The 27,369-nt window shown below is 36.6% G+C and overlaps 3 protein-coding genes across 4 annotated transcripts; 1 reads left to right on the plus strand and 2 right to left on the minus strand.

Moving 5' to 3' along the window:
- Positions 1–1,414: 1,414 nt before the first annotated feature.
- On the minus strand, positions 1,415–10,398 carry LOC135215137 (vitelline membrane outer layer protein 1-like). Of its 2 annotated transcripts, none has more exons than XM_064249589.1 (6): positions 10,318–10,398; positions 3,908–4,029; positions 3,228–3,357; positions 2,658–2,812; positions 1,829–1,893; positions 1,415–1,637 (listed from the first exon to the last, which is right to left on the minus strand). In XM_064249589.1, exons 2-6 carry the CDS (start codon positions 3,992–3,994, stop codon positions 1,514–1,516), a joined length of 561 nt encoding a protein of 186 aa, XP_064105659.1. In that variant the 5' UTR covers positions 3,995–4,029; positions 10,318–10,398; the 3' UTR covers positions 1,415–1,513. The 2 variants fall into 2 exon arrangements, with proteins under 2 accessions (XP_064105659.1, XP_064105653.1); XM_064249583.1 differs by lacking the exon at positions 10,318–10,398 and adding an exon at positions 5,816–5,972.
- A 2,475-nt stretch (positions 10,399–12,873) lies between these two features.
- On the minus strand, positions 12,874–18,623 carry LOC135215152 (vitelline membrane outer layer protein 1 homolog). Its single transcript, XM_064249602.1, has 6 exons — positions 18,463–18,623; positions 17,171–17,283; positions 15,844–15,973; positions 14,297–14,451; positions 13,440–13,499; positions 12,874–13,030 (listed from the first exon to the last, which is right to left on the minus strand). The coding sequence occupies exons 1-6, from the start codon at positions 18,584–18,586 to the stop codon at positions 12,950–12,952; spliced, it is 663 nt and encodes a 220-aa protein (XP_064105672.1). The 5' UTR covers positions 18,587–18,623; the 3' UTR covers positions 12,874–12,949.
- Positions 18,624–20,797: 2,174 nt separating this feature from the next.
- LOC135215158 (vitelline membrane outer layer protein 1-like) lies at positions 20,798–25,105 on the plus strand. Its single transcript, XM_064249613.1, has 6 exons — positions 20,798–20,954; positions 21,555–21,685; positions 22,057–22,186; positions 23,268–23,440; positions 23,964–24,029; positions 24,843–25,105. Exons 1-6 carry the CDS (start codon positions 20,906–20,908, stop codon positions 24,948–24,950), a joined length of 657 nt encoding a protein of 218 aa, XP_064105683.1. The 5' UTR covers positions 20,798–20,905; the 3' UTR covers positions 24,951–25,105.
- Positions 25,106–27,369: the final 2,264 nt, after the last annotated feature.

The raw sequence follows: 27,369 nt of genomic DNA on the forward strand, positions 1-27,369 counted from the left end.
TCCCTACATCTTGTCAATCTGATTGTGACCTATAAAGTAGACTGTAATTTCTTTGGAAACTTATTTTGGGAGTTAGACTAATAATCGAAGTGTTTCTGTATTTATTAACATATTTTGTTGGTTTGTTCATTATGACAATTATCAGTGGAGAGGTTCCAGAGTTCATAAAGGTGTACTGCTTTGTTTGTATTTAATTTGTAAGTCATTGTTGCCAGAGGTTTAGCTTCGTTACGTATAGCCAATCATCTATAGAGAAAGAGGGAAGACATGCTGTCATAACTAGTTACGTAACGAGTGCGTTCGAAACCTTTTCTCTGAGTAAGTTGGCCGTCTTAAAAACAAAAAAGGTCACTTTCTTTTTACATTATAAGTACCAAATTTATTCAACCTACGTAGTGCAGAATACACTCAAAATTTATGTGTGATATAATATGTAATCTGAATAAGCGTTATATTTATGAAAAATGCATAGATAAAAAGTTATTGCGAAAAAAACCGTGTTACAGAGGCCCTGAATCTCATAGTAGGGCAATTTCTAGGTCCAAGATTGGGTTCAACATTCTTAGAGATTTTATCTAGCTTGCCAAGTTTTACTAGAAACGCCCAAAGCAACATTAATACTATAAAATAAAATAAAACAAACGTACCAGGATAATTAGCTTTATATTCCACTGCAGGTCAAATTTTATCTCGAAACTTTGAAGTCAACAAGGATCAAGCAGCGGTTATAAGAATAGCAATCTGGTGACGATTCAACAGGGAAGAGTGAGTTCGGCGAAGATATCATTTACTAATAAAAAAAATTTTTCTTAAGGACTATTGAAAAGGTCGCATATTATGCAGTAAAGGTGAGACATTCGGAGAAATTTACCGTTTTTATATATATTTTTATTTGCATCATCGTCTCGTTAATTTCTCATAATGTCTCGCCTGTACTGCATTATACACACCACTTCTCATATTTTCAAGCCAAAAAATTATATCAGTAAATGATATCTTCGTTCGGCTACCAATACGAATTTATGGCGAACAACTCCGGTTAGCACTATTAAGTTCTGATAACTTTATTTTCTTTTATATAACAATATGACCAACACTAGCTAAATATAAAAGGAACTAAATTACTGACACATTCACATCTTCACAAGGTATAACAGAAAATAAACGGATATTGTGGTGGTAAGTTGGTAACTGGACTTTCCAAGTTAACTTAATGCGCTGACATCATATCGAACGGTCGAACCGACTGTTACCGACAGTCGAGTCGACTCAGCCGATGTTGTGAAGTTCACGAGCAAAATAATAAATATGCATGTATATATATATATTTATATATATATATATGTATATGATTTTGTACAAACTTAGAAAAGTATCTTGCCGCAATATACGGTGGTAGAAATAACCTAAACTGCCCAATTTTGTAACTTCTATAATTCATCAAATAGTGGATACAGATTAAATCTCTACTGAAAATCACAATAATACATTTTTAATTCGAGTGATATCTTTGTCACTGAAAGGCACTGCCCATCTTGGTTTTTTCATTTTTTTTATTCGTCAAGTGCACAGCAGAACATGGATATGTCTGACACAGCCGCATCATCTTCCACAAGGTTGACTTTGTTGTAACGTATCTGAAATCGCAATATATCAATGATGTAATATAGTTTCATTTAGAGTTTTCATAGTTGTGTAATTGTTGAATTAAGCAATGCATTAGGTATCCGAGAAATTATATAATTAATATATATATATATATATCTATATAAACTCATCGAAAGGCCTGATAAAGGCATGCAAACTGTTTCACTTCAACGACACTTACTTCGATTCCGCAAATCGCTGATTTATATTACATTTGGCCCATAAGCTCCATGTCCCGTCATGGATCTGAAATAATGTAAAAATGAATATTCGTTAACTTTATCTGTATATGTATATAATATATATATATATATATATATTATAATGTATATATAATATATATATATATATATATATATAATATATATATATATATATATATATATATATATATAAGCGAATACCACACAGGATAATGATAGGCAAAAATCTACTGTGATTTTTAAGCACACACAAACACAATATATATATATATATATATATCTACCTATAATATATATATATATATCTATATATATTATAGATATATATATATATATACAGGACAAATGTCATTAGACTTCGGAATTTTCATAAAACAGAAATGGCAAACTACTACGGATTGTTCAAAATGATGGAATAGAAAAGTTAACACCACTTAGTGCCACAGGTATTGCATATATATACATTTATATATATATATATATAGATATATTAATATATATATATATATATATAATATATATATATATATGGCATAACTGCACTTTAGCTACATGCTGCATAAGAAATGGTTCACAAACTAGGCAATTTCATCCCTTGATATAGCTTACAACTTCACCCATTGTTAACACAAGGCTTTGACCATGCTTATGACATCACTTACGGTGATGTTTGTACTCTAGGCCTACATACGTGCGTGTCTGGTGGAACCGTGGAAATATGAATACACATACGTTGGTATTAAGTACATGCATATATAACTAATATTTCCATGACATAAATATGTATGAATATGCACTTTCACATACATTGGCGCTTTCATCCATCGCCAACACCGTGCTTTCTCCGTAGTTGCATTCCATCTCTATGTTTTGTACAGCCACGTCGTCTCCCAAGATGCCTTGGGCTGGTAGAACTTTTGCTCTTAAGCCTGTCATGAGACCACTTTCACAGGTCCTCATACCTTCCGGGAGAGAAGATTTAGATTTAAAAGTTTACTGAAATCTGTAGGCATGTTATCCACCTCACTGCTGGCATACGGCCTGGCATAAGGCCGACTTAATTTAATGTTTAATGATAATAAACTGTTGGTCCAGTGTAGTACTACACTATTGCCACAGCGGACCTCAGAGATCTGTGGTAAGATTCTTAATATTTTTTTAAAGCGAGTTTAACAAGAAATTGATTTATCAATACATACATTTTAATAAACCATCAGTTTGGTTCATAAATTATCAATCTTTCCTAACACCATTAGTCCACAAAGTTATAAGAAAAAACCATACTACTTATCATCAAGAGGTTATACATTCCAGTTTGCTATTACTCTTTGTTAACTGTTTCGAATCAAAGGATTTGAGGGATACTCATTCGCTCACCTTTCCAGTCACCATTCGTCCCTATGGTCGACGTCACGTACCCTGTGTGATGGCCGTCTAAGTTGCTGCAGTAAAGTTTCACAGCATTCAGTGCCGTTTCGTCCGTGTCGAGGAAGCTGTAGTCTTCGAACTGAACGAAATGATGGCAGAAAGAACGATGTATTATGAGGAGTATCCAATCTTTGAAAACTATCTGTGGTGCGTTTATGTAGAGGTTTATATGGATGAGGGATCATGATGTCACATGACCAGTGGTAGATTTTTCATACCATTTTATTCACTGGATGCTTGACTCACAAATTAATGGAAATTTAGGTGTTTGCCGCATACATTTTATTTTATTACAAATAGCTAATGATAGTAACATGGATTTTCAGAAGGTATTATACGTATATCTTTTATAAATGAATCGCGAGTGACGTATTATAACTTCAACTGTTGATAATTATGTTAATGTCAAAATTTGATGATGAAATGCCGATAATTTGCTCAGAAAGTGAAGAATTTTTTTTTTTCAAAATGAAAATGCCACTGGCACTTCTAATACAGAACCTTGAATATAGCATCCGTTTTCTACAACAACAACAACAACAACAACAACAACAATAATAATAATAATAATAATAATAATAATAAAATAATAATAATAATAATAATAATAATAATAATAATAATAATACCTTGATTTCAATATCCTGCACGAAAGATCCCTCTTTGCAATACTCCACGCTCCCCCACTTGCCCCAGTCCAGTCCATTACTTAACATCAGGGACTTCGTCACCCGACGTCCCGGGGCCTCGCCTGAAATAAAACAACGCAACGAGAAATATATATCAGTCGAATCGTTAGTTTCTCACAGCAGATTTAGTTCTCTATAATCCTCACTTTATAGAATTTGAAAATTTTCCGACCTCTATTTTATCCACTAACCAAAAACGCCTCCACCGCCACCGGCCCTTGCAGTAACCAAATTTCTTTCAGACAACTATGCTCGTCTCTGCTTTTCATCTTTGAAAGAATTATGATTCGTTTGACGTTACCATTCAAGTTGGAGTGATTTAAACAACAAATTCTGAGGGAGAAATATAGTTACATGGAATGGAATATAGAGTTTAGGTCAAAGGCCAAAGACTGGGACCTTCTTATGAAGTCATTCAGCGCTGGAAGGGCAGTTCAGAGTAGGTAGGTTTGAAAGATGTAACAGGAGGTACATCTCGCAGTTGCGCTATGAAATAACTGTTAGGAGAGGCTAGGTAGCAAAGTGGGAGAAACATATGAATGCAGGCACAGTAAAAATAATGAAGGGAGTTGCAGCTAGGGGCTGAAGGGACGCTGCAAAAAACTTCTAGTTACGCCTACAGTGTACCCCGTGAAGCGCACTGTCGGCACTACTCCTCTACGGGGAGATATAATTACATTGTCCATTAATTTATTCTCTCCGATTTCAAGAATTTCGTTTTGAAGTATACAGTTCTCATTTCAGTTAGTACTACTTGGTTAACTTTTCATGGTCTAGCTTTCACCTTTCACATTCCAGTCATCTTCAATAAAGCTCCTTCATCCCATAACTTAAGGAAAGACTCATTTTCTATGTTGGCTTGTATGGTGTTTTTTTTACGTTGCTTGGAACCAGAGCAACGGGACCAACGGCTTTACGTGACTTCTGAACCACGCCGAGAGTGAACTTCTCTCACCAAAAATACATTTCTCTAACTCCTCAATGGAATGCCCGAGAATCAAACTCGCGGCCATCGTCATTTTCTATTCAAACTTTGTATTAATTTTTCCCAGTGTCCTACAAGTCTGCATTTTAAAAGCTTTTAGACATGTAATGTGCACGAAACTTGATATCTGGGTTCTGGATTACATCGAAACTTTATATCCTTGTTATCCATCATGAATAAGTATCCTTGAAACTTGACTTCCCAGTTCCCAGTTCTAAATGCCATAAAATTGTTATCCAGTCTTCGGATACCCTAATACTTGTCATCCTGGTTCCAGCTAAAACAGAAACTATATATATTATATATATATATATATATCTATATATATATATATATATATATATATATATATATCCAAGTACAAGTATCTCTCGTTGCATATCCAGGACTCGGGACTTTTGATCCGTCGAAAGAGATCCAGGAAAACTAAGATAGTGATGTCTTTGAAAATGACTATTTTAGAATAATAATTAGTACTACACTTCTCACTACAAATGCTTAATCTTTTCCCTCTGATTGTATTTTTACCTTGTTAGTTCTATTGAAGTTTTGTGCTTGGCTCATTTGTATATTGAAAAAAAAAACACTTCTAGATCAGTCTTTAGAGTAAAAGGCAATTCTTATTAGGTAGAAAGTTCTACCGCCAAGAAGAAGAATGAGAAAATAGGAAAGCTATCCCTAAGATTTGTATATAAACATTAAAAAACTTATTTATCCTCGGACAACAAGGTAAAAATCCTGGGAACAGCAAACAAAATGTGAAAAAAAGCGTTAGCTCAAACAAGAAAACTAAGACGAGATATGATGGCGCAGTACTACTATAATAGGATTATCCCCACTGTAATTTCTACCTCTAAACTCACCGTTTTCCAGCTCACTTCCGTAGACGAAGTGAATGCATACGAGAGCCAAGAACACTTTTGCAGACATCCTGAACCAGCGACCACACAACGACAAATGGCGACACGAATGCTCAGCTCATTCCCATACTGAATGCCAAGGTTACCTATGAGTGAGCGGTTTCTGTCACCCAATGTATGGGTGCGTGTTACCAGCTTCTTCGCAAAAGCTTCATTACTTCTGCATATCAGCCTTTTCTAAGATGAGCATCATGATTTTGTTTAGACCGTAGAATAGCATTTGTTTAGACTATAGAATTGCAATGTATACGTCTTAAATGGTTTATTTCAAGTTCTATAGAATTAGCTGATCATGCGCAGTAAATTGGAAAGGGAGGGGGGGGGGGGGTTAGTCTAAATGGGAACCTGTTTTGGGGGAGGGGGTGTATTAACGTAGGCTGACGCTGTTCTCACGCCATTTATCCAAACTCGCCCAAAGCAAGTCGTTTTGTTTTCTCAAAAATAAAGTGTTTCCATGCGGTTATTGAGGAGAAACCTCTTAACTAGATAAGGTGGCAATTACCGTGAGAAAAACTAAATGAAGGGTTCATATACCTTAAGCACAATATACCTAGACCGTGACCGTAAGAAGGGGTTGAACGGATGTTTTTATTTTTTTATTTTGCGAAATGCTAAAGTATAATTTCATTCGTGATTGAATGCTGACTTATTCAGCTGACACTGGCTTCAAGAAGCAGTAGTACCTTTATTAGCGGTATCAATAAGCAAGATAAGAATGAATGATCTAGTTTGCATGGAAGGTTTATGCACAGTCCTGGTAGCCCTGCGATATGGAAAAACTCGACAAGTAAAAAATGCGCCGAAGTTGCTTCGGCACAAGCGAGTTTTCTGTATATCTCGTATAACCAAGGCCACTGAAAATAAATGTGCAATGATGTATGAGCCAAGGCCCATATCGTTGCTAGACGCACGATTATGGCTAACTTTATTAAACTAAATAAAATATAAACTACTGAGGCTACAGGCCTGCAATTTGCTATGTTTGATGATTAGAAAGTGTATGACCAACATACCAATTTGCAGCCTTCTAGCCTCAGTAGTTTTTAAGACCTGAGGGCGGACAGAAAAAAAGTGCAGACAGACAAACAAAGACGGCACAAGAGTTTACTTTTCAGAAACTAAAAATGCGCAAAAGTATCTGTGACTCGATCGAGTTTTCTGTACATTATGTTATATCTAGCTCTCAGCCACGGCTCACAAACTCTCAGCCGCGGCCCATGAAACTTTCAACCACAGCCCATTGGTGGCCTCTGTTGTTTATAACGTCGCCAGACGCATGATCATGGCTAACTTTAACCTTGAATTAAACAAAAACCACTGAAGCTACAGAACTGCAATTTGTTATGTTTGATGATTGGAGGGTGGATGATCAACGTACCAATTTGCAGACCTCTAGCCTCGGTAGTTTTTAAATCTAAAGGGGGTGACAGAAAAAGGGCAGATGGGCAGACAAATAGCCATCTCAATAGTTTCTTTTCCAAAAAACTAATAAAAACCGGTTCAATAGTGTATATTTTTAATTCCCATTAGCAGTAGTAGTAACAGTAATACTACATTAATTATCATCACACCCAGTATCTCATTGGACGAGTGGTTTACGTGCTCGCCTACCGATTCGGTATTCCTGAGTTCGATTCCCCGCTCTGCCGACATGGAATCAGAGGAATTTGTTTCTGGTGATTAGAAATTCATTTCACGATATAATGTGGTTCGGATCCCACAATAAGCTGTGGGCCCCGTTACTAGGTAACCAATTGGTTCCCAGCCACGTAAGAATATGCAATCCTTCGGGCCAGCCCTTAGGAGCGCTGTTAATCAGTTCAATGGTCTGGTTAAACTAAGATATACTTAACTTATCATCACACCCAAAAATCGCTTTCATGTTGAAGACGCCATGTCAACTTTACTGAAACGTGAACCGTACCTCAGAGCAGGTTTAAAATTCTCACAGTAATCTAAGGACACACGGCCCTTATCTATCTTAGCTGTTGGACTGCAGTGTTTTTGAAGACGTGACAGATAAAACTGAAAAGGCGTCTTATGGTTGCAACAGAGAATACTGGCAATGATTCTATGTATTTGCTGCCTGCCTTCTTCAAATTTTACTTGTATTATTATTTTTGTTATCACAATTCTCTCACGATCTCAGAATTTAGAATACAACACAGAAAACTTTCAGTGGGAGATGAAAATAACAAGACAACTAGCTTGTCTCCCATTTTAAGTAACTGATAAATCACTCGTTAATCTGTTTTGGTGGTCATTCAGAATCCTTAAAATTGAAGACTATTTTCATGCTTTGGGATGAGACATCACAGTCTATGAATTTCTAGGTTGGAGATGGCTGCTGATATTTTAGGACAATGATAATTATGTATTTTCTGCTCTAGGAAATGCTTTGGGTAACCCTAGCTGTTTAAGGGAATTGATGTTTGGAGTTAAAATCCTTTATCAATGCAACAAGGGTCACAAATTCTAAGAGACCAAGTAACTAGGTCCACCATTACATAGGATTTTACATTGGGACATATATATATATATACATATATATATATATATATATATATATAATATATATATATATATATATATATATATATATATAATATAAAATAATGGATGTACATTCCTGTACTGGTCAGCTTGCTATATGCTTCAATTATATAAGAACAAAAGGGAATCTGGATTATGGTTCACTAATAATCCAGAAAAGATAAACTATTATTATTTTTGTAACCTAAGGTGAACTTCATTGAGGGTACTGGACTTTTAAAATAAAAAATAAAAAAAACATTAAAACTATCTAAAGCAAACTATGGTCTAAGATTTTAAAGGAAATTGGATGTGAATTCATAATCAATATACCCCATACATAAATTGGCAATTTCAAATGCAACAAAAGCTTTTATGTCCATGGAATTTGAATGATGGTACCTTGAGCTATTATGCAAAGGCGGCTTGCCAGCTAGCATAGTGTATAAATACTAGTTGGATCCTTTAGCAACATGATCAAATATTTTCTCTTGAAAAAAATAGCAAGACATTTCAAAAGTCAATTTTTTAAAAGTTAGTTTTACCTCTAACGATATCAAATTGTTTGGAATTATTACCATCTGTTTTAGCCTCTAACATCATCATCGTCATCGTCCTCCCTTTCCATCATGTCAAGATCAAAATCGCAATCAGATCCGAATAACAAACAAACAAACAACTCTTCCTCAAAAGCCTCCGAAGAAGAAATAAAAGCTTGATGTTATAAAAAAGGACTAAGATCAAGATCAAGGTAAATACTGCTTGAGTTAAAAAGACAACCTGTGAGTTGCATGTAACAGAATACCCGTTCTCAGTAAACGAAGCACACGTAGTGTTACTCGAAGTTGTACTCAAATCCAGATTAAACAATCGGTAAATTTCTAGCTCTTTCGGTCTGGAACCCCAGTTTCAACTGACACACACGCTATGAAAGATGCTGGAACCTAAGCACTTTTTCCAGGCCACCGAGGCCAGGCAGCCGCCGAACACATCAGTGAACTTATTTACTCAACTTACCGACTCACCAGACAGTCTACTACATAGTAACATTGCAATTGAATAAACCAGGGGTTTTCAACCTTTTCCTCTCCACGTACCCTTTCGGGTATTTGTAATTTCATTTTGTATAACGTGGAACACTAAACCAACTCAGAAAAAATGTACAGAGAGGGAAGTAAGTCCATAACTCTCCTGACATAACTAATAATATTGTAAACAAAGAATTCCATTCAAAAATAAAGACAATTCTTTTTAATTATTTACCTCTGGCTATGCAGTAAATTTTCAAGGTTATGGTACTGAGCTACAAAAACAAAATACATTATTATTACAACAGCTGCAAAGGTAGTTAAGGAAATGGCTGAAACTGTTTTCATTAACTATCCTAGTTGGCCGATGAGCAGTTTTCGCTAAAGCACATTAAAGGTCGGCATCTAACATTCATTAGAGTTCCATGGGGAGCACGTATGACCTGACAGACCCTTGGCGTACCCCGTAGGGTACGCGAACCCCAGGCTGAAAACCCCCTGGAATAAACCCTTCAGCGGAACTTCCGCCATGTTTAATACCAACACTCGAGGATCAACGTAAAAACATAACCAACAAAGTAAATTTCTCATTGTCTTGGTAAATTTCATGGATTATCTCACCTGCACTGCGCTATATACATTATTTTCTATAGTTTGCCCAAAAATATAATGTGTATATTACGATAATAATACAAAATTACATACCCTAATTTCAACATCATGCATCTACAGCTAACTAAATGTAAACAAACCTTCCCTCTCAGTGATAAAGCTTCCTTGCCGAGAATTACGTTATTCCAATAAAATATATACTCAAAAATTGTAAAATATAATTATATATCGTGACAATTACTATATAGAAGCTGAAAAACAACGGAAACCTACCAAATTCTGTTGAAACCTTCCCAACTCTGCATGTCGCGTTTTGGTCAGTATTTCATGCAATCGTCAACAGAGGGCGAAATAGAGTAATAGACTACCAGCAAAGGAATTCATGCGGCCCGCCAAATGTTAGTAAATTTGAAAGAGGTTATTTTGTCTTTCAAATGTGTTCCATGTGAAGTTCCTACTTCAAATTACTGATTAAAATTGTTTTCCGACTGAGTTACTTTGTATTTCAAGTAAATGTATTCCATGCGAATCTTCTACAGTAGTTTGAAATATTAATAAAAATTAATTGCATTTTTCCTCTAAAGACCTTTTATTTTGTCTATTTCAAATATAAATGATTTTGCTTAATACTCTATGAGGCTCTATAAAATTTTGATTTTTTTTTATGTGGCTCTTGCACTGAAAAGTTTGCCCGTCCCTGCATTTGGTTGGCCTGGGTTAAAGTGTAATACATGACGCGAATAAAGTCGTTTTTAACTGAAAGACTATAAACTCTAATCAAACCAAAGTAAAGTTGTCTATTAAAGGGTTACTTTGAATCAACTAACGTTCAAATAACTGAGAGCAGGAGTAACACTCATTTCCATATTCTCCATTGCAAAAATTCTATTTTGGTTCTGATAGTAATTTTCACAACCAGTTCATAAATTTCTAGACTTGAAATGCCCATGATCAATCATGGTCTTGACTCCATCAACACTAAGTAACTCAAATTTAAAGTTATGTACCTACCTTGGCCTGTAGTAAGCTCCAACCTATTTGTAATTGGTATTATCACTTAGCTTGAAGGATTTGGTCGCTGTTGATTCCGTTGCAATATCACAAAAGTCTTTTAAAGCCTGCACGCTTCCCTACATTTTCCCCGTAGCGTACTCTGGTAAGATTTCCAATGTCAAAGAAATTTGGAATAGATGTAGTATTCACTTTAGTGTTTCTGAAATGCTCAGCAAACCTAAGTTTGGTGAGAGTGGCAAAGGATCATAGGAGATCCCGGCAAAGGATCAAAATGAGGTCCCAGCAAAGGATCAAAATGAGGTCCCGGCAAAGGATCATAATGAGGTCCCGGCAAAGGATCAAAATGAGGTCCCGGCAAAGGATCATAATGAGGTCCCGGCAAAGGATCATAATGAGGTCCCGGCAAAGGATCAAAATGAGGTCCCAGCAAAAGGAAATCATAATGAGGTCCCGCAAAGATCAAATGGGACGGTCCGGCAAAGGATCAAAATGAGGTCCCAGCAAAGGATCATAATGAGGTCCCGGCAAAGGATCATAATGAGGTCCCGGCAAAGGATCATAATGAGGTCCCGGCAAAGGATCATAATGGGGTCCCGGCAAAGAATCATAATGAGGTCCCGGCAAAGGATCAAAATGAGGTCCCGGCAAAGGATCATAATGAGGTCCCGGCAAAGGATCATACTGAGGTCCCGGCAAAGGATCATAATGAGGTCCCGGCAAAGAATCATAATGAGGTCCCAGCAAAGGATCATAATGAGGTCCCGGCAAAGGATCATAATGAGGTCCCAGCAAAGGATCCTAATGAGGTCCCGGCAAAGAATCATAATGAGGTCCCAGCAAAGAATCATAGAGGTCCCGACAAAGGATCATAATGAGGTACCAAAGGCAAATGATCAAATACATAATGAGGTCCCAGCAAAGAATCATAATGAGGTCCCGGCAAAGGATCATAATGAGGTCCCGGCAAAGGATCATAATGAGGTCCCGGCAAAGGATCAAAATGAGGTCCCAGCAAAGGATCATAATGAGGTCCCGGCAAAGGATCATAATGAGGTCCCAGCAAAGGATCATAATAAGGTCCCGGCAAAGGATCATAATGAGGTCCCGGCAAAGGATCAAAATGAGGTGGATCAGCAGATCATAATAAGGTCCGGCAAAGGATCTAATGAGGTGGAAGGTCCCGGCAAAGGATCAGGTCAAAGAATGAGGTCCCAGCAAAGGATCAATAATGGCAAGGTCCACCGCAAAGGATCATAATGAGGTCCTTGCAAAGGATCATAATGAGGTCCTGGCAAAGGATCATAATGAGGTCCCGGCAAAGGATCAAAATGAGGTCCCAGCAAAGGATCATAATGAGGTCCCGGCAAAGGATCATAATGAGGTCCCGGCAAAGGATCATAATGAGGTTCCAGCAAAGGATCATAATAAGGTCCCAAATAGGACGAAAGATTCGACTTATTTTATTGAAAATTTAACTTATAGGTGGCATTTAATCATTCATGGAATTCAATATCGTATAGAACTGCTATAACCTTTTTGTAGAACTGTGTAATTTCTGGAAGAGGTTGTCTCCTATTATTTCGGACAAATTTGAAAATCTAAACCAATATGCTAATATTTTCTGGCTGGAAAAGTTACAAAAGATGGATTTCGTATAATGCTTAGAAATCTACTAAGATTAAACTCGGAATGCTAAGCTACAGGTTGTTTCCCAGCAATATTTATTGATTTGTGTGAATTCAGGTGCGTGAGTGGGCTACGAGAGAGTAAAAATCATTTCAGTCCAGCATGATCTTTTTAAAATAAAATTGCTGATGGAATTCCTTGCTTTTATTCAATAATCACTCTGACAGAGCCTTCGGAAATCACTGCCAGCTCCAGTGTGTTCAATCTACTTGACAGAACAGCAATACATCGTCATGTCAGCGATTGCTACGTCGTCGTCAATGGCACTGGGGGCTTCATAACGAACCTGTCAAAAAATAAAAGTGAGATATTCGGGTTCTAGATATTATTTTAGGTTAGGCTGTGAAGCGCTGATTCAAAAATTCAGTTTTAACTCTCTCAAAATAGAGTTCTTTAGCTGGTATTTATGTAATACTATCTACGCATGAATTGCTTTACTTCCACTTTCTTTAATTAAAAGATATTTTCGTATTAGCTAATTGTCTTTTACGGGCTTTGCTTGATGCTGATATAACCTAGCCTAACCTAACCTACGACAACGAGATGCGCTAGTGAACGAATACCCATGTTATTTAGCTTTGATCCTAAATTATTCGACTCATATGAATTAACTGATGTCCAAAATTGTTGTTACTACCTTTTACTCATTAATGTCATAACAAAAAGAAAGATATTGAAGAATCTCCAGATTTTACCCTAATTCCACACACGGCAGAACCCTTTCCACAACTGTCCCAGCTACTCCAGTTGGTGCTCTGAAATAAGAATGATACATCATCATATTCCCCATAATCATTATTATCATATTATTAAGTGATCCACAGTTGTGATCTTGAGTGGACACAAAAGAGCAAGGGTTTGCTGACTGTTAGTTGTTATAAATAGTGTTTAATCACACACAATTATGGATATTCACTTATGATAGTATTTGGTCAAAGTATAAAGATATTACATAGATAATTGTTCTGACTGTTCGTATTGATCAAAGGGATTCCTGATTTAAAAATTGGTAAAATGGAATCAAGTGAGTTTGAGCAGATATATTATTGTATTTACTCTGTCATTGGTGACAATTTAAGCGAAGATATTTGCATTTACTTCGTCATTGCTAATGATTTAAATAAAAGTATTTGTATTTACTTTGTTATTGCTAATGATTTAAACGAAAACGCCTACATTTACTTTACCATCACTAACGACTGAAATGAAAATATTGTCATTGCTAACGATTTAAACGAAAACAATTGTATTTACTTTGTCATTACTAACGATTTAAACAAAAACGCTTGTCACTGCTAACGTTTTAAACGAAAACACATTTATGTTGCAAATGCTAACGATTTAAAAGAAAACTCAAGCAAGCAGACACGAATCCGCACACATTACACGCATGAATTTGGTTATATATTTGTGATTTGTTTGCGTAAACAGCAGCGCTTTGAACTATGCGTGTTTATATTCCTCAAACAGAACCAGTGCTTTGAATTATGGTGCTTATATTCTTCAAACAGAACCTTATTGGGTAGATATCCCAGGTACGTGGTTTCCTTACATTCTGCTTTTCGGGCATGGCCAAGACAGTGCTCCCTCCTTCGCATTCCATCTCCACATTCTGCACAGCTTCGTCGTCTCCTATAAGTCCCAGATTCGGCATGACCTTGGCCCTCATGCCAGTCATCAGACTTCCGTCACTGCATGAATTCATTCCTGTGGAATTTTGCGGAATGTCATGATATGAGCATAGACTTTGTCTTTGTCCTGTTCGTTTTGGGGAGGAGAGATTTCTCTGTCTCTCTCTTCCCTGTGTACTGAGGACGTAATACACACACGCACATATTATATATATATATATATATATATATTATATACATATACGTAGAATATAATATATATTATATATTGATATATCATATTATATCTATATATATATAATATATATATATATTTATATATTTATATATATATGCATATATTTGTTTCTGTTAAAGTATTAATACTTCTGCTCCACCCAAGCTTCTCACATAGTATATATTGCACATAAAAGGAATACATTAAGCTTTGCATCCTAACAGTAGTACATTCATATGAACGTGCATAAAGCGAGCATGATCATTCTTTCGCTAGAACAAAGTTCTAGATCAAAATTATACACAAAAATTGGGTATTACTTTGACAGGGTCTATGTGAATGTGCTTACATATTACTTCTTACATGGAAACACCCATTAAGTTTGTGTCTTCACATATATACACTAACAGTGTGACGTATTGAAATGGGATGGACTATAATATTGAAACCAAAGGCCAAACGATGGGAACTATGAGGTCAATCAGCGCTAAAAGGGAACTTCTGAGCAAAAAGTTTTGAAAGGTGTAACCGGAGGATAACCTCATAGTTGCATTATGGAACAATTGTTACGAGAAAGTGGAAAGTAAGACGGAAGAAAAGGAATATGAACGGAGGCACAGTGAAAGGAATGAAAGGAGTTGCTGCAAAGAACGTCAAGTAATGTCTATAGTTTGTTTGTTTGTATGGTGCTTTAACGCTGCATGGAACCAGTCAGCAACGGGACCAACGGCTTTATGTGACTTCCGAGCCACGTCGAGAGTGAACTTCTATCACCAGAAATACACATCTCTCACTCTTCAGTGGAATGCCCGAGAATCGAACTCGCGGCCAACGAGGTGGCACGCCAACACCATACCGACCACGCAACTGAGGCGTTGCAAGTAATGTCGATAGTGCACCGCTTGGTACTAGAGTAGATTCACATCAACCGTGCATTTTGATGTCTAGGCCAGTCCCTTACAACGCTCCTGATTGGCTGTTGATAAGCCAATCACAGGGCTGGAAACTCTCAGTCTCTCTCGAGAGTTCACATGGGTAGGATCTATGTTCCACCTCTCCAGAGGAATACGTCTTTCAAAAGTATCCCTCAGTCAGAAGGGGAACATACATCCTGCCTATGTGAACTCTAGAGAGAAACAGAATTTCCAGCCCTGTGTTTGGCTTATCAACAGCCAATCAGGAGCGTCGTAAGGGACTGACCTAGACATCAAATGCACGGTTGATGTGAATCTACTATATAGGAAACGTTACCTTTCCACTCCCCTTCCTTCCCAACGGTCGACGTGACGTAGTTGGTCATGACGCCATCCGTTGTGGCGCAGTACAGCTTGACGGTGTTCACAGCGTTTTCGTCGACGTCGAGCAGTGTGTGATCTTTGTACTGCAATAGGAAGATGACGCTTGAGTTTACTGCTGTAATTACACTTTTTTTTCTTTTGTCGTTTTGTATCTGGGTTTGGGATCGACTTTGTATAAAGACCAGCAACAATATAATAATAACAGTATCCGAGTGGATCTTGTTTGTTTGTATGGTATTATTAAGCTGTATGGAACCAGTGGTTATTCAGCAACGGGACCAACGGCTTAACGTGACTTCCGAACCACGTCGAGAGTAAGCTTCCATCGCCAGAAATACACATCTCACCCCCTCAGTGGAATGCCCGGGATTCGAACTCGCAGCCACCGAGGTGGCAGGCCAGCACCATACCGAACACGCCACTGAGGCGCTGGATGGATCTCGTTTGTCCTCCCCCGGGTGTCAGTAGGGGAGAAATGACACAGCCGCCCACCCCGGGCAGACAGGTTCGTCCGCCCCGGGTGGCGGTGGGGTAGGTAGAGGGAACGAGAGGATAGGGGAGACATCCACCCTCCTCCTGTAAACCTGTTTGTCCACCCCAGGTGAGAGTAGGGTAGGTAGCGGATCGGGGGAGTAGGGGAGACAGCGGCGCCGAGTTCCAGCGAGCGTAGCGCACGCCAACGAGCTCTTAATATAATAATAATAAAAAGGATGGCTGCATCATGCAAGTTAATTTTATACAGTTTTCTTAATTTTACTTGTATTTCTTCTCTCCTCTACATTAAAATTTGTCAATAATCATATATTTCTCTTTACAGAGGTATAAACAGTGGCCAGTTATTGACCGATTTTAACGTAAAAGAATTAATAAGGAAAACTGAGAAGACCCTTTAAAATTAACTAGCGGGATGCAGACATCCTTCTTAACAGAATATTATTTTTATTATTATCATAATTATCATTATGGTGAAACATGTGGTCGTGTAGGACGGAGGAGGTTGAAAAAGAGAGATAAGAGAATAAAAATTAACTGATAAATAACAGTAATCAAAACAACAAATAGTCAAAGAGATTGGAAAGACCAATTACATGATGAACTGTCAATATAGATTTCTTTAATAATAATAATATTATTTTTTATTGCTTAGAGACTACGGTTCTGTTAATATATGAAACGCTGAATCAAGTTTCTTCCATAATTATAAACTCACAATCTTGTAAGGTAACTAAATTATCTTTAATTTCACATTATTATGATTATTATTCTTAGTTACTGCTTACGGCAACTTCGATATCCGTGACAAAGGACCCATCTTCGCAATATTCGACCTCACCCCATGTACCAGCATCGTAACCGTTGTCTAGGTAGAGAGTTCTCGTGATAGGCCGATCCGCTGTAGGGAGAAGCGAAGCAGACTGATAATTAATACTAATACCAACAATAATAATAATAATTACTATTATCATCACCACATTAAGATTTTGTTCGTTTCATAAATGCCTTCAATACCCTTTCCCAGAGAGCGCAATTCTACCGTTTTCTCTAACTATCGTAGTTTGAATTTACGGGATGCTCCAGGAGCAATAGCCCGTGCTAGCACAAGGTTGGATATTCTTAAAAATAAATAAATAAATAAGTACGTTTGTTAATGTTTACCGCGCAAGTTCCATGGACGGTTTCAGGACTGACCCAAGGTCTAGAGACTATACTCTCTCTAGACCTTGGTTTGACGGATTTGATCGCTTGAAGCCTATTCTGGATTGTAATTACTTAAAGGAATAAACCATTACCTAAAACGTGAAATTATTATGCATACTATATAAACAAAATTTTCACTTGGAAAATCCTTATTAAGAAAAAAAAAATCTTAATTTGAATTTTATAATTGGGCCCCGCATTCCTAGCACAGCCCCGCCGGAACAACTGAAGTACAACTGTTTCCTCCATATTTCCGTTTTCATAGTTAACTCTGAGCTTATTTTTCATCCACCCTTTTGTTATAAATCACCAATTTTCCCATTCCTTAAGTTCGCACTCCGATTTCATCTTCATCCTGAGTTTTTCTTATGAAGAGAATTTCAAAACGGAACACAAAAGTGCTTAGAAGTACTTAGGCTTATAGGTATTACGCTAGATGTTTTTACCCAGACTTATCTTTTAAGCATGTTACTGTGAAGTATGAGTAGCCTACTGCTGTTTGTCGGTAGAGCTTTAATGTTGAAAACAAATCCGAATGTTTAGATTGATAAACTCCTTCGCTCTAAATTTGGTCTTTTAATTTGCTTTAGAACTTTTCCCTTCGTTTTATCGTATCGTATGTTAATGGAAGTCAATCCTCTTGTCCAACCCCCTTTCAGTTCCTTTTCTTTATAATTGAGGCAGAGATGTTGGTTTTGTGCGACATTAAAGTACTTATCCGTACCGTCTTTGGTTTCATTCAAACGACGAATAACCTGAAAGTGGCAATCTCTTTGTCCTCACTTCATGAAAGTCATATTTGATAAATGAACTTACAACTGGGATTCTATCCTAAAGTCATTTTAAGGGCAAACTGGTAACCAAATGACATTACCTGCTTGTCCAAGGAGGACGCAGCTAAAGAGGAAGCAGAGAAACGCAGATGGCAGCATGTCCGTCGAAGGCAAGCGAAGGAGTGAGAGACATCTGGAGGTCACTGAAATGCGCGCAATCTTCATCTTTTTTCTTTTTTTACCGTATTCTTGTGTCGTCTATCTAGATTATTCTAGATAGATTGATTGAGGAGAGGAAAAACGTAATAAGTCACGTGATTCTGAAGTAAACAATGATAATGGATGTATCACTTGCCTAGTTTCGGAGTTTTGGTGTGTACGCGGACACTATCAAAACTTTTGTATGTGAAATTGCTATTTTTATTCTTATTCTAATACAGGGTTTTGCCGGATCTTATGTACTTATTTCGTATTCTTTCCTCTTGGAATTGCATAAATGGCGCGTAGACAAATTTCGCTCTACGATCATGGTCTATGCAGTATATTGGCTTGTTATGTCCGATATTTGTCTTAAGTTTTCCGCTACATCCTTGTCATGAAAAGGAGAATGATTCAACGTTACAAAACCCCGAGTGTAAACATCCGTTCAGAATGCCTCGGGTACAATTCATTAACTCCCGCGGAGGTCATTCTAAGATACAGCTTTACTAAGGGAACTTGTTCCATGGAGAAGCGTTCGTAGGCATACGCATTTTAAAGAAAAAAATCACAATAAAAATATTTGAAAGAGGTAATTTTCAAACTAGATTTATAATAAAAAAGACTATTGATTGTGAATTGCATATGTATATATATTCTGGGATTCATTGTACTTCTGTGCCATCAGTGAATAGGTATTTAGAAATTAGTCGACAGTGGTGGTGATGTAAGAATACTAGGCTCACCGCCGATAACTGATGTTGACGATTGTAAAGGTATCGATTGCAAAAAAAGAAAAAAGAAAAAAAAATAGTTGAAGAAGATACATTGAGGCAATTGTAAATTCATCCGAAGGAAAAAAACTTGCCAAGAACCAGATTTGTTAATACTTTCTGGAGTCAACCTTTGCACGGATATTTGGTTCCCACACACACACATACACACACACACACACACACACACATATATATATATATATATATATATATATATATATATATATATATATATATAAACTAGCATGTAATTTGGCGCGGGAAAGATAAAAGCTAATTAGTAGATGAATACAAATGGCACAAACAATCTGGGAAATTCCAGGTGACAAAACTGATAACGGACAACCGACTTTATTTAGTCTATAATTAGCCGAAGACGACAGACAAACCATTTCAATATAGATTCCTGATTTAAACTAGATATAGCAATATGCAATATAAACAAGATGAAGTGGATTATATTAGAGTAATGATGGTATAGACTAACTCTCTGACATTATTACCATCTGTTGTTGAAACGAAGAGCACCCAGGCTAGACCGGAGTCTATCAAGCAGTCTTTGTCGCTGCCGTCCTTCACAAAAGACGCTGAGAAAACGACATTTGCTCCAAAGCGCAAGAAGCCTAGACCAATGACGAGCATTTACGTAAGCCACAGAATGAACATTTCCAAAGAAACCTGTGAATTTAGCAAGCTGTTGTGTGTGTGTGAAGAATAAGGTCGATTTTGGCAGTGCTTTCATTAGTAGTCTCATGGTAAACTTGAATGCGTGTGACCCCACCCCTATCTATATATATATATATATATATATATATATATATAATATATATATATATATATATATATATATATATATATATATATATATATATATATATATATGTGTGTGTATGTATGTATGCACACACACACATATATATATATATATATATATATATATATATATATATATATATAAATATCTTAATGTCTTTGAATTTTTAGACTGATATATATACGTTAATTTTTCTATTTTAAGGCTTAATCGGATTCAATTGTCACCATATCGATGTGTTTGCGTCTAAATGCATTCTGCTTAAAATACTTTAGCATTAATTCATCCGTTTTAGCCATTAGAAATGATCGTAGCTAAGATTAGCCTACAGTGGGCTGAATCTATATGAAGAGAAATGTTCAGATTTTAAACCATTTTCTTCTGTTCCGATAATTTTTTAGTCTTATATTTTCTGTACATTCCCGTATCGCTGTTATAAGTAACCTGTATTTTCTCTCTCTCTCTCCCTAATCTCTTGTATCCCGTATGTAAGTTTAAATGAGTTTACTTAGAGACTATGCCCATGTATCATAAGAATACACGCACCCGCAAACAGTTCAGTTATGGAAATAAAGCCTGAAATCTATGATAACCAGATGCGCAAAATGTACTCCATTTTTTTTATCTAGTTGTTTTTTTTTTTTTTTTTTTTACCACTCTTCTTCGGGGGGCCAAAAATTGCGCAAGACGACCTTCATTTTTGTCTTGCACGAGCACTCGGCTCAGCAGTTGCTCCTGAATCAACCAGACGACAATATGGCTTCTCTTCTTCTTGCCATCTGCTTTCTCTTCTGCGGCTGCGCAGGTAAACGATAGTAATATCAGTACTGTATAGAGGAATCAGTAAATTTAATGGATATATATATATTTGCATATAGTATACCTAGGTATGTATATACAATATAAACATACATAGGTATGTAATATAGATATGTAAAGGTGACAGTAGGAAGACTGGACCCGGTCGAGATGGCCGAGTGGCTAAAGTCACTGCGCCCTACTTCCCATACCCAAAAGGTATAGGCACGAATCATGGTTAGGGTAGGAAGACTTACCACATTTAATTCCCTTTTGGTATGATTTATTCCCAAATGAAAGAGAATTAGATATTAATGGGTTAATGTGGCTTAATGTTTGAGAGATGGTAGCCCATATTTATATATATATATATATATATATATATAGTATATATATACATATACATACATATATATATATATATATATATATATATATATATATATATATATATATATATATATATATATATATATATATATATACAGGGTGTCCACAAAGTCCCAGTGCCATTCTGAGTAATAAATACTTGTAATGGTACTGGGAGTTTATGGACACCCTGTAGATATATAATATTTTACTGATATAAGCAATCGTTAATTCACAGTTGCTGAAGTGAAAACTCCAAATCGATTAATAACCAAAAATCTAGTAATAGACAACGGACTGGATTTCGGAGAGTGGGGCGACATCGAATACTGCTATGATGGAAGTTTCGTCAACAACATTGAAGTTCTGGTCAGTCTCCGTCTCTCTTCTTTTTCTTCTTCTTCTTCATTACTGTCTCCTGTTGGAACTTTTTGGAAATATTCACTTGAGAAATGGAATCTCCTCTTCCGTGTCCTCGGATATCCCAGGTTCTTTTTATAGAATAAATATGAAACTGGTTTCGGAATGAGCTTCTTTTCTGGGTAAGCGCTTTGTAGCTCATAGGCCTATAAACTCCCCATTGCTATCATGCTTGATTTCACTGATTACTGTCCCGCCGAGAAATGGAGGAAAATGTAAGAATTAAATTAAGCATTACTTCGCTTGTTTGTTTCATATAAGCATACCAATTTATCATGTACGTATACTCAATAATAACGTTCGAACTTTACCGCTCACAGTTTGAGCCATACTCCATACTCCACATAGACGAAACTGCCATCAATGCTGTGAAGCTCTACTGCGTGAATAATGCTGGACAGCACACTGGGTACATTACCTCAAAGATCGGAGAGAAAGGAGAATGGCAAGGTAAGACCTATTGTGTTAACTATTGAAATTATCACTGCTAATAACATTCATACTGACGCTCAATCTTTCACTGTACGGTTCGTTTACGTTTCGTCTTCGAACGGCTTTCGTTCGTAAATTATTATTACATTAGAAACTAATGGAGCTGTTCACACTATACGGTTCGGTCTTCGTTCGTCTTTCGTATGGCTTTCGTTCGTACGGCTCTGATACGTTTGGAAGAAATCTCCGACGTACGAAATGTATACGTATCCTCACCGCTCAGTGTGAACAGAGATATGTATCAGTTTCGGTCACGTTGCGTTTGGGGGTAATTAAGCAATAATGAGTGACGAGAAGTTGATAAGAGTTGGTCAGAGGGTATGAGGAGCTATATGATATGAGTAACAGAAGATACAGTGACAATCAGACGAAGGGACAAATATGGAGAGTTATTGGCGACGAATTGAAAAGAAAACAAAAACAAAAACAGGTAAGATATTCAACTATATTTCGCTTCATCGTGATATAATTTTTCATTGTCCTTGACCAAGTGCTCTTCTAACTTCTGAAGCAAATAATTGAATTGAGATATTGACATTCTGAGGTAATGGCGAAACTTCACTTCATCGTTTTGCAATTCTTTATAGAGAGTCCAATATTCTCCCTCTGACTTCCTCTTCATTTGGCACTTAAGCACCCAAACTCTCCTCTTCTTATTGAGGACTCCTTCCTCTTCTTCATCTACAAGTAAAGCAATGGCAGCGAACTGCTTTAGATTAAATTTGTTTTGGCGCCATATCGAAGCAACAGCTGTATGCAGACTAAACGTATCCGAAACGTGTAGTGTGAACACAGTGACATTTTGCTGGAACCACGGTCTATCTGGACCGTGGCTGGAACGTAAACGAAACGTATCCGTACGAAAACGAACCGTACAGTGAGCATCGGCCTTTAAAAGTAGGCCTAATGTCAGCATCTTGATCGGTTATGTTTGATAACATAATCCGACAAACGCAGTCGGCCACAATCACGGTTCAATGGTCATAGTGAAACCTTAGAGGCAATAGGCGGTAAATAAAAGGCTCGTAATCTCCTGCAGGCGAAAGAGAGTGTCCCAATGGTCTCATGACCGGCATAAGGGCCAGAGTGTTGCCGTATCAGGGATCTTCGGCCGAAGACGTAGCTGTCCAGAACGTAGAGATTGAGTGCAACTATGGAGAGAGCACAGTTCTGGCCATGGATGAGACACTCCTCTCTACCGACAGTGCTGAGGTACACATAGTATTTGTTTGTGGGCGTAGCCAGGGTGGTTATATTAGGTTGGTTAGGGCGTGTCCCTGCCAAAATTATTCTGGCTTGTACAAAGAATTAAGTTACGAAAGTCATAAAAGCCAATTTACAGTACACTTAAAAGCCACGGTACAAGTTTTGTAATTAAAAGCCAATGATAAATCATCAGAAATGCTTCATGGAAATATACAATGATGAATATATGTAGGCAAGTGTTTGCACCAGGTAAGCGCTTCAAAAAATAAAGCTTGTCAACTTAATGAATACAAGGATTTAGTTCTTTGAAAATTAGCTCAAAGATTTGCTTTTAACTATGCAGAATACTTAACCATTTTTGTAAGGTATTTGTTGATTTGCCCTAAATCCAAATACATTTCTTAGGTTTAATAGAACGGTTTTAACATTTTACTTCACTATTCTTCAATTGCTATATGTATAATAAGTTACGATCCATCCAAACGAATTTTACTGATTGTTTGCTAAAGCAGAAAAATATGGTCTTCAGGTACAACCTGGTGTCTGGAGTGAATGGTCGGTATGTGACGGCGACTCAGCAGTATGCGGTCTTAAGGTAACATATATTCCTTACTCTCTCCTCATAATGGTTTATCGCTTACGCGATGAGTAAGCCTACAAGCTACTTTGTTGCTGTGGGCGGTGGTGGTGGTGTGGGGTACGAAAGTCCTATGGAAAAGCCTAAAAAGGTCTTAAAAAGGTGTTTCGCGTTGAGTTAGAGATACAGGAATTTTGGGATAGGACATTAATGATGTATTTATTAGAATGTAAAAAATAAATAATCTGCATGTTAAACAACACAGAAAAAAATAATAATAGTAATAAAAAAAATAGTACTACTGCAGGCCCGTCACTTGCTAATTTACACACTTCAACAATTGCATGTTTTGATAGAATTTTGTAACACCCCCCCCCCCCCCACAAACTCTATGAATGGATAAATATTTGAGAAGAAGTATTGTACTTGCTAATGAAGATATTTTTTATATGAATCTTGTATTCCTTTAGTGACCCCGAATATCTGTGAAGAAAGATTTGTATTCCTTTCCATTAAATGCACTAAGAAGTCTTGTGTTACTTTAAGAAGATGTATACTGGATAAACGAGAAGTGGACTCCATTAGTAAAGATATATTTTTGAATAACAGTGTTAGATTCCTGTCAAGGAATCAAACTTTCCAATAACAATAACAGTAGTTGGAACTGTTCAGTAGTTAAACGTTTCGTAAATATTGCTTAGTACAGTTGAAGAGGACCTTAGTGAAGTCCAAAGCTCCTGTTTTATATCTAGTCACTTAAACTTTTTTTTCATTTTTTTTTTATGCAGTGGCCTTTTTCTTACAGAGGTAAACTTTCTCTTTGCTATACAGGTGCGATACGAGAAGCCTTTCCTGGTCGAGGACACGACAGCCATCAGCGACATTTCGCTCTACTGTTGCTCTGTCTGGACCCCTCCAACGGTCCCCCCATCACAATAATTGATTACGAAACGGCGTCGCAATTACCAAGGTCACCGACGCTTCTTTAGGCTCAGTTTTGATTCTTTCAGGGATATATCCTCTAAGTCACCTTCCGATTGGATGAAGGACTTGTACTGTATTGAGGATCTTGCTTAATAAATCAATGATAAATTTGTGCTCTTTCTGAATGAGGCGATAACGGTCCTTAATTTGATCAACTAACTGGTTTTTCTTTCTTTTTTAATTTTTGGTCCTAACTTAATTAGAATAAATTTCAATAAGATTTGCACTTGCTGCTTGGTGTAAGCAAAACGAAGATATATATATATTAATATATATATATATATTATAATAAAAGTCGTACACTGTGACTCGTGTGAAGGAATTTGTATCTTAGGAGTTGACGGCTTCGAAATAAAAGCATTATTGTCATAATACATTTATGTTTGCATTGTTCTGAAGTTATTTTTATTTTTTAGTTTTTACCCCTTTTGAGTTGATGTTTACGTACACAATATATATATATATATATATATATTATATATATATACATATATATATGTATATATATGTATACATATATATATATATATATATATATGTGTGTGTGTGTGTGTGTGTGTGTGTGTGTGTGTGTGTGTGTGTGTGTGTACAGATATAGATATATATTATCATCATAATACTTTTAGAAGGTTTTAAACTAAAATATCCCGCATGATATACTATATATATATAATATATAATATCTATATATATATATATATATATATATATATATATTTAGTTTTTAATTTATCATGCGGAATATCTTAGTTTTAAAACCTTATAAAAGTATTATGATGATAAAATATATATCTATATTGTATATTATATATATAATATATATATATATATATATATATATATATATATATATATATATATATATATACATATACATATTGTGTACGTAAACATCAACTCAGGTGGGACATAATAAAAATACAGAACAATGCAAACATGAGCAAAAAACTAGCAACACAGCTTCAACCAAAATGGCGACTTTTCAAAAAGTGAGGTGATATCTACTAGCCTCATGATTCACTAGTGTACAGCTCTGTCAGTCATCGGGCTTCATAAAAGTTGTATTTTGACATCAAATCGAAATAGTTCTGAAGAATATTAAGACGGGAGACGCCAGGATTAACTTTGAATAGAACTTGAAAATACTTCGCAATTGAATTGGCAGTAAATATCAAAATCTTCCTTTTATTCTCTCTCTCTCTCTCTCTCTCTCTCTCTCTCTCTCTCTCTCTCTCTCTCTTGAATATCAAGTTGTCGAATTCAATTTTAACAAACAAAATAATGAGCACAAACTGAAATTATGGTAACAACGAATTCTGACATCCCAGTTATTTGTTCAATGAAGATTTTATTGTGTTTTGAGAATGAAAGATTCAGAACCATGCACCTACCTCGCCACTGACATCCTTTCTTAATATCTGAAGGTTAAAGACTGGACAACTAATGCTTCTAAGTTCCAGCCAAGAAGGGGAAAGAAAGGAAATGAACTGTAATCATGAGAGAAACACCACAAACTTTTCTCTGCCTAGGGTGTGTTGCAAGAGGCAGGGAAAATGATTGATATACAAAAGCATATAAATAAAAATGAGTATACAAAACGTGTAAATAAAAAGGGGGATAATTGTTACTGAGTAGAACAGCATGAAGAATTCTTAGCGACGAGTCTGTAATTGTTAATGAATCGAACCGAATGAAGATTTCTTACCGACGGGTCTGTAAATGGGGATGAATGCTACGCAAAGAATGTTGCGCCGAGACCGTTATTAAATTCGCTGAAAGGGAAACTGAGACTATAGAGAAGGTTTTATAGGTGTAACAGGAGGAAAAACTCGCAAATGCACTAAGTAACAATTGTTGAGGGACGAAGGGAAGTAAGACTGAAGGAAGATAATATGAATGGAGGTACAGTATAGGGAATGAAAGGGTATGCAGCTAGGGGCCGAAGGGACGCTGCAAAGAACTTCGAGTAATGCTTCCTGAGGAGTAGCCAACTGACCGCGCTATCCTGCTACGGGGACACAAAAATGTTATTAGCGTGGTCGGTATGGTGTTGGCGTGCCACCGCGTTAGCCGCGAGTTCGATTCTCGGCCATTCCATTGAGGTGTGAGGGATGTGTATTTCTAGTGCTAGAAGTTCACTCTCGACGTGGTTCGAAAGTCACTTACAGCTGTTGGTCCCGTTGCTGAATAACCACTGGTTCCATGCAACGGAAAAACACCTTACAAACAAACAAACAAAAATGTTATCCGGCCACATAATAGAAGGAAAGCTGATGTACTCTTCCAAGTCATTAGAATAATGACTGCAATAATATAAACAGTCAAGAACGAGGGAGGACTGAGGAATCTTTCAAAAGAAGGGAGTGGGAATATA

This window comes from Macrobrachium nipponense, chromosome 19 (genome assembly GCF_015104395.2).
Source record: "Macrobrachium nipponense isolate FS-2020 chromosome 19, ASM1510439v2, whole genome shotgun sequence".
Lineage (NCBI taxonomy): Eukaryota > Metazoa > Arthropoda > Malacostraca > Decapoda > Palaemonidae > Macrobrachium > Macrobrachium nipponense.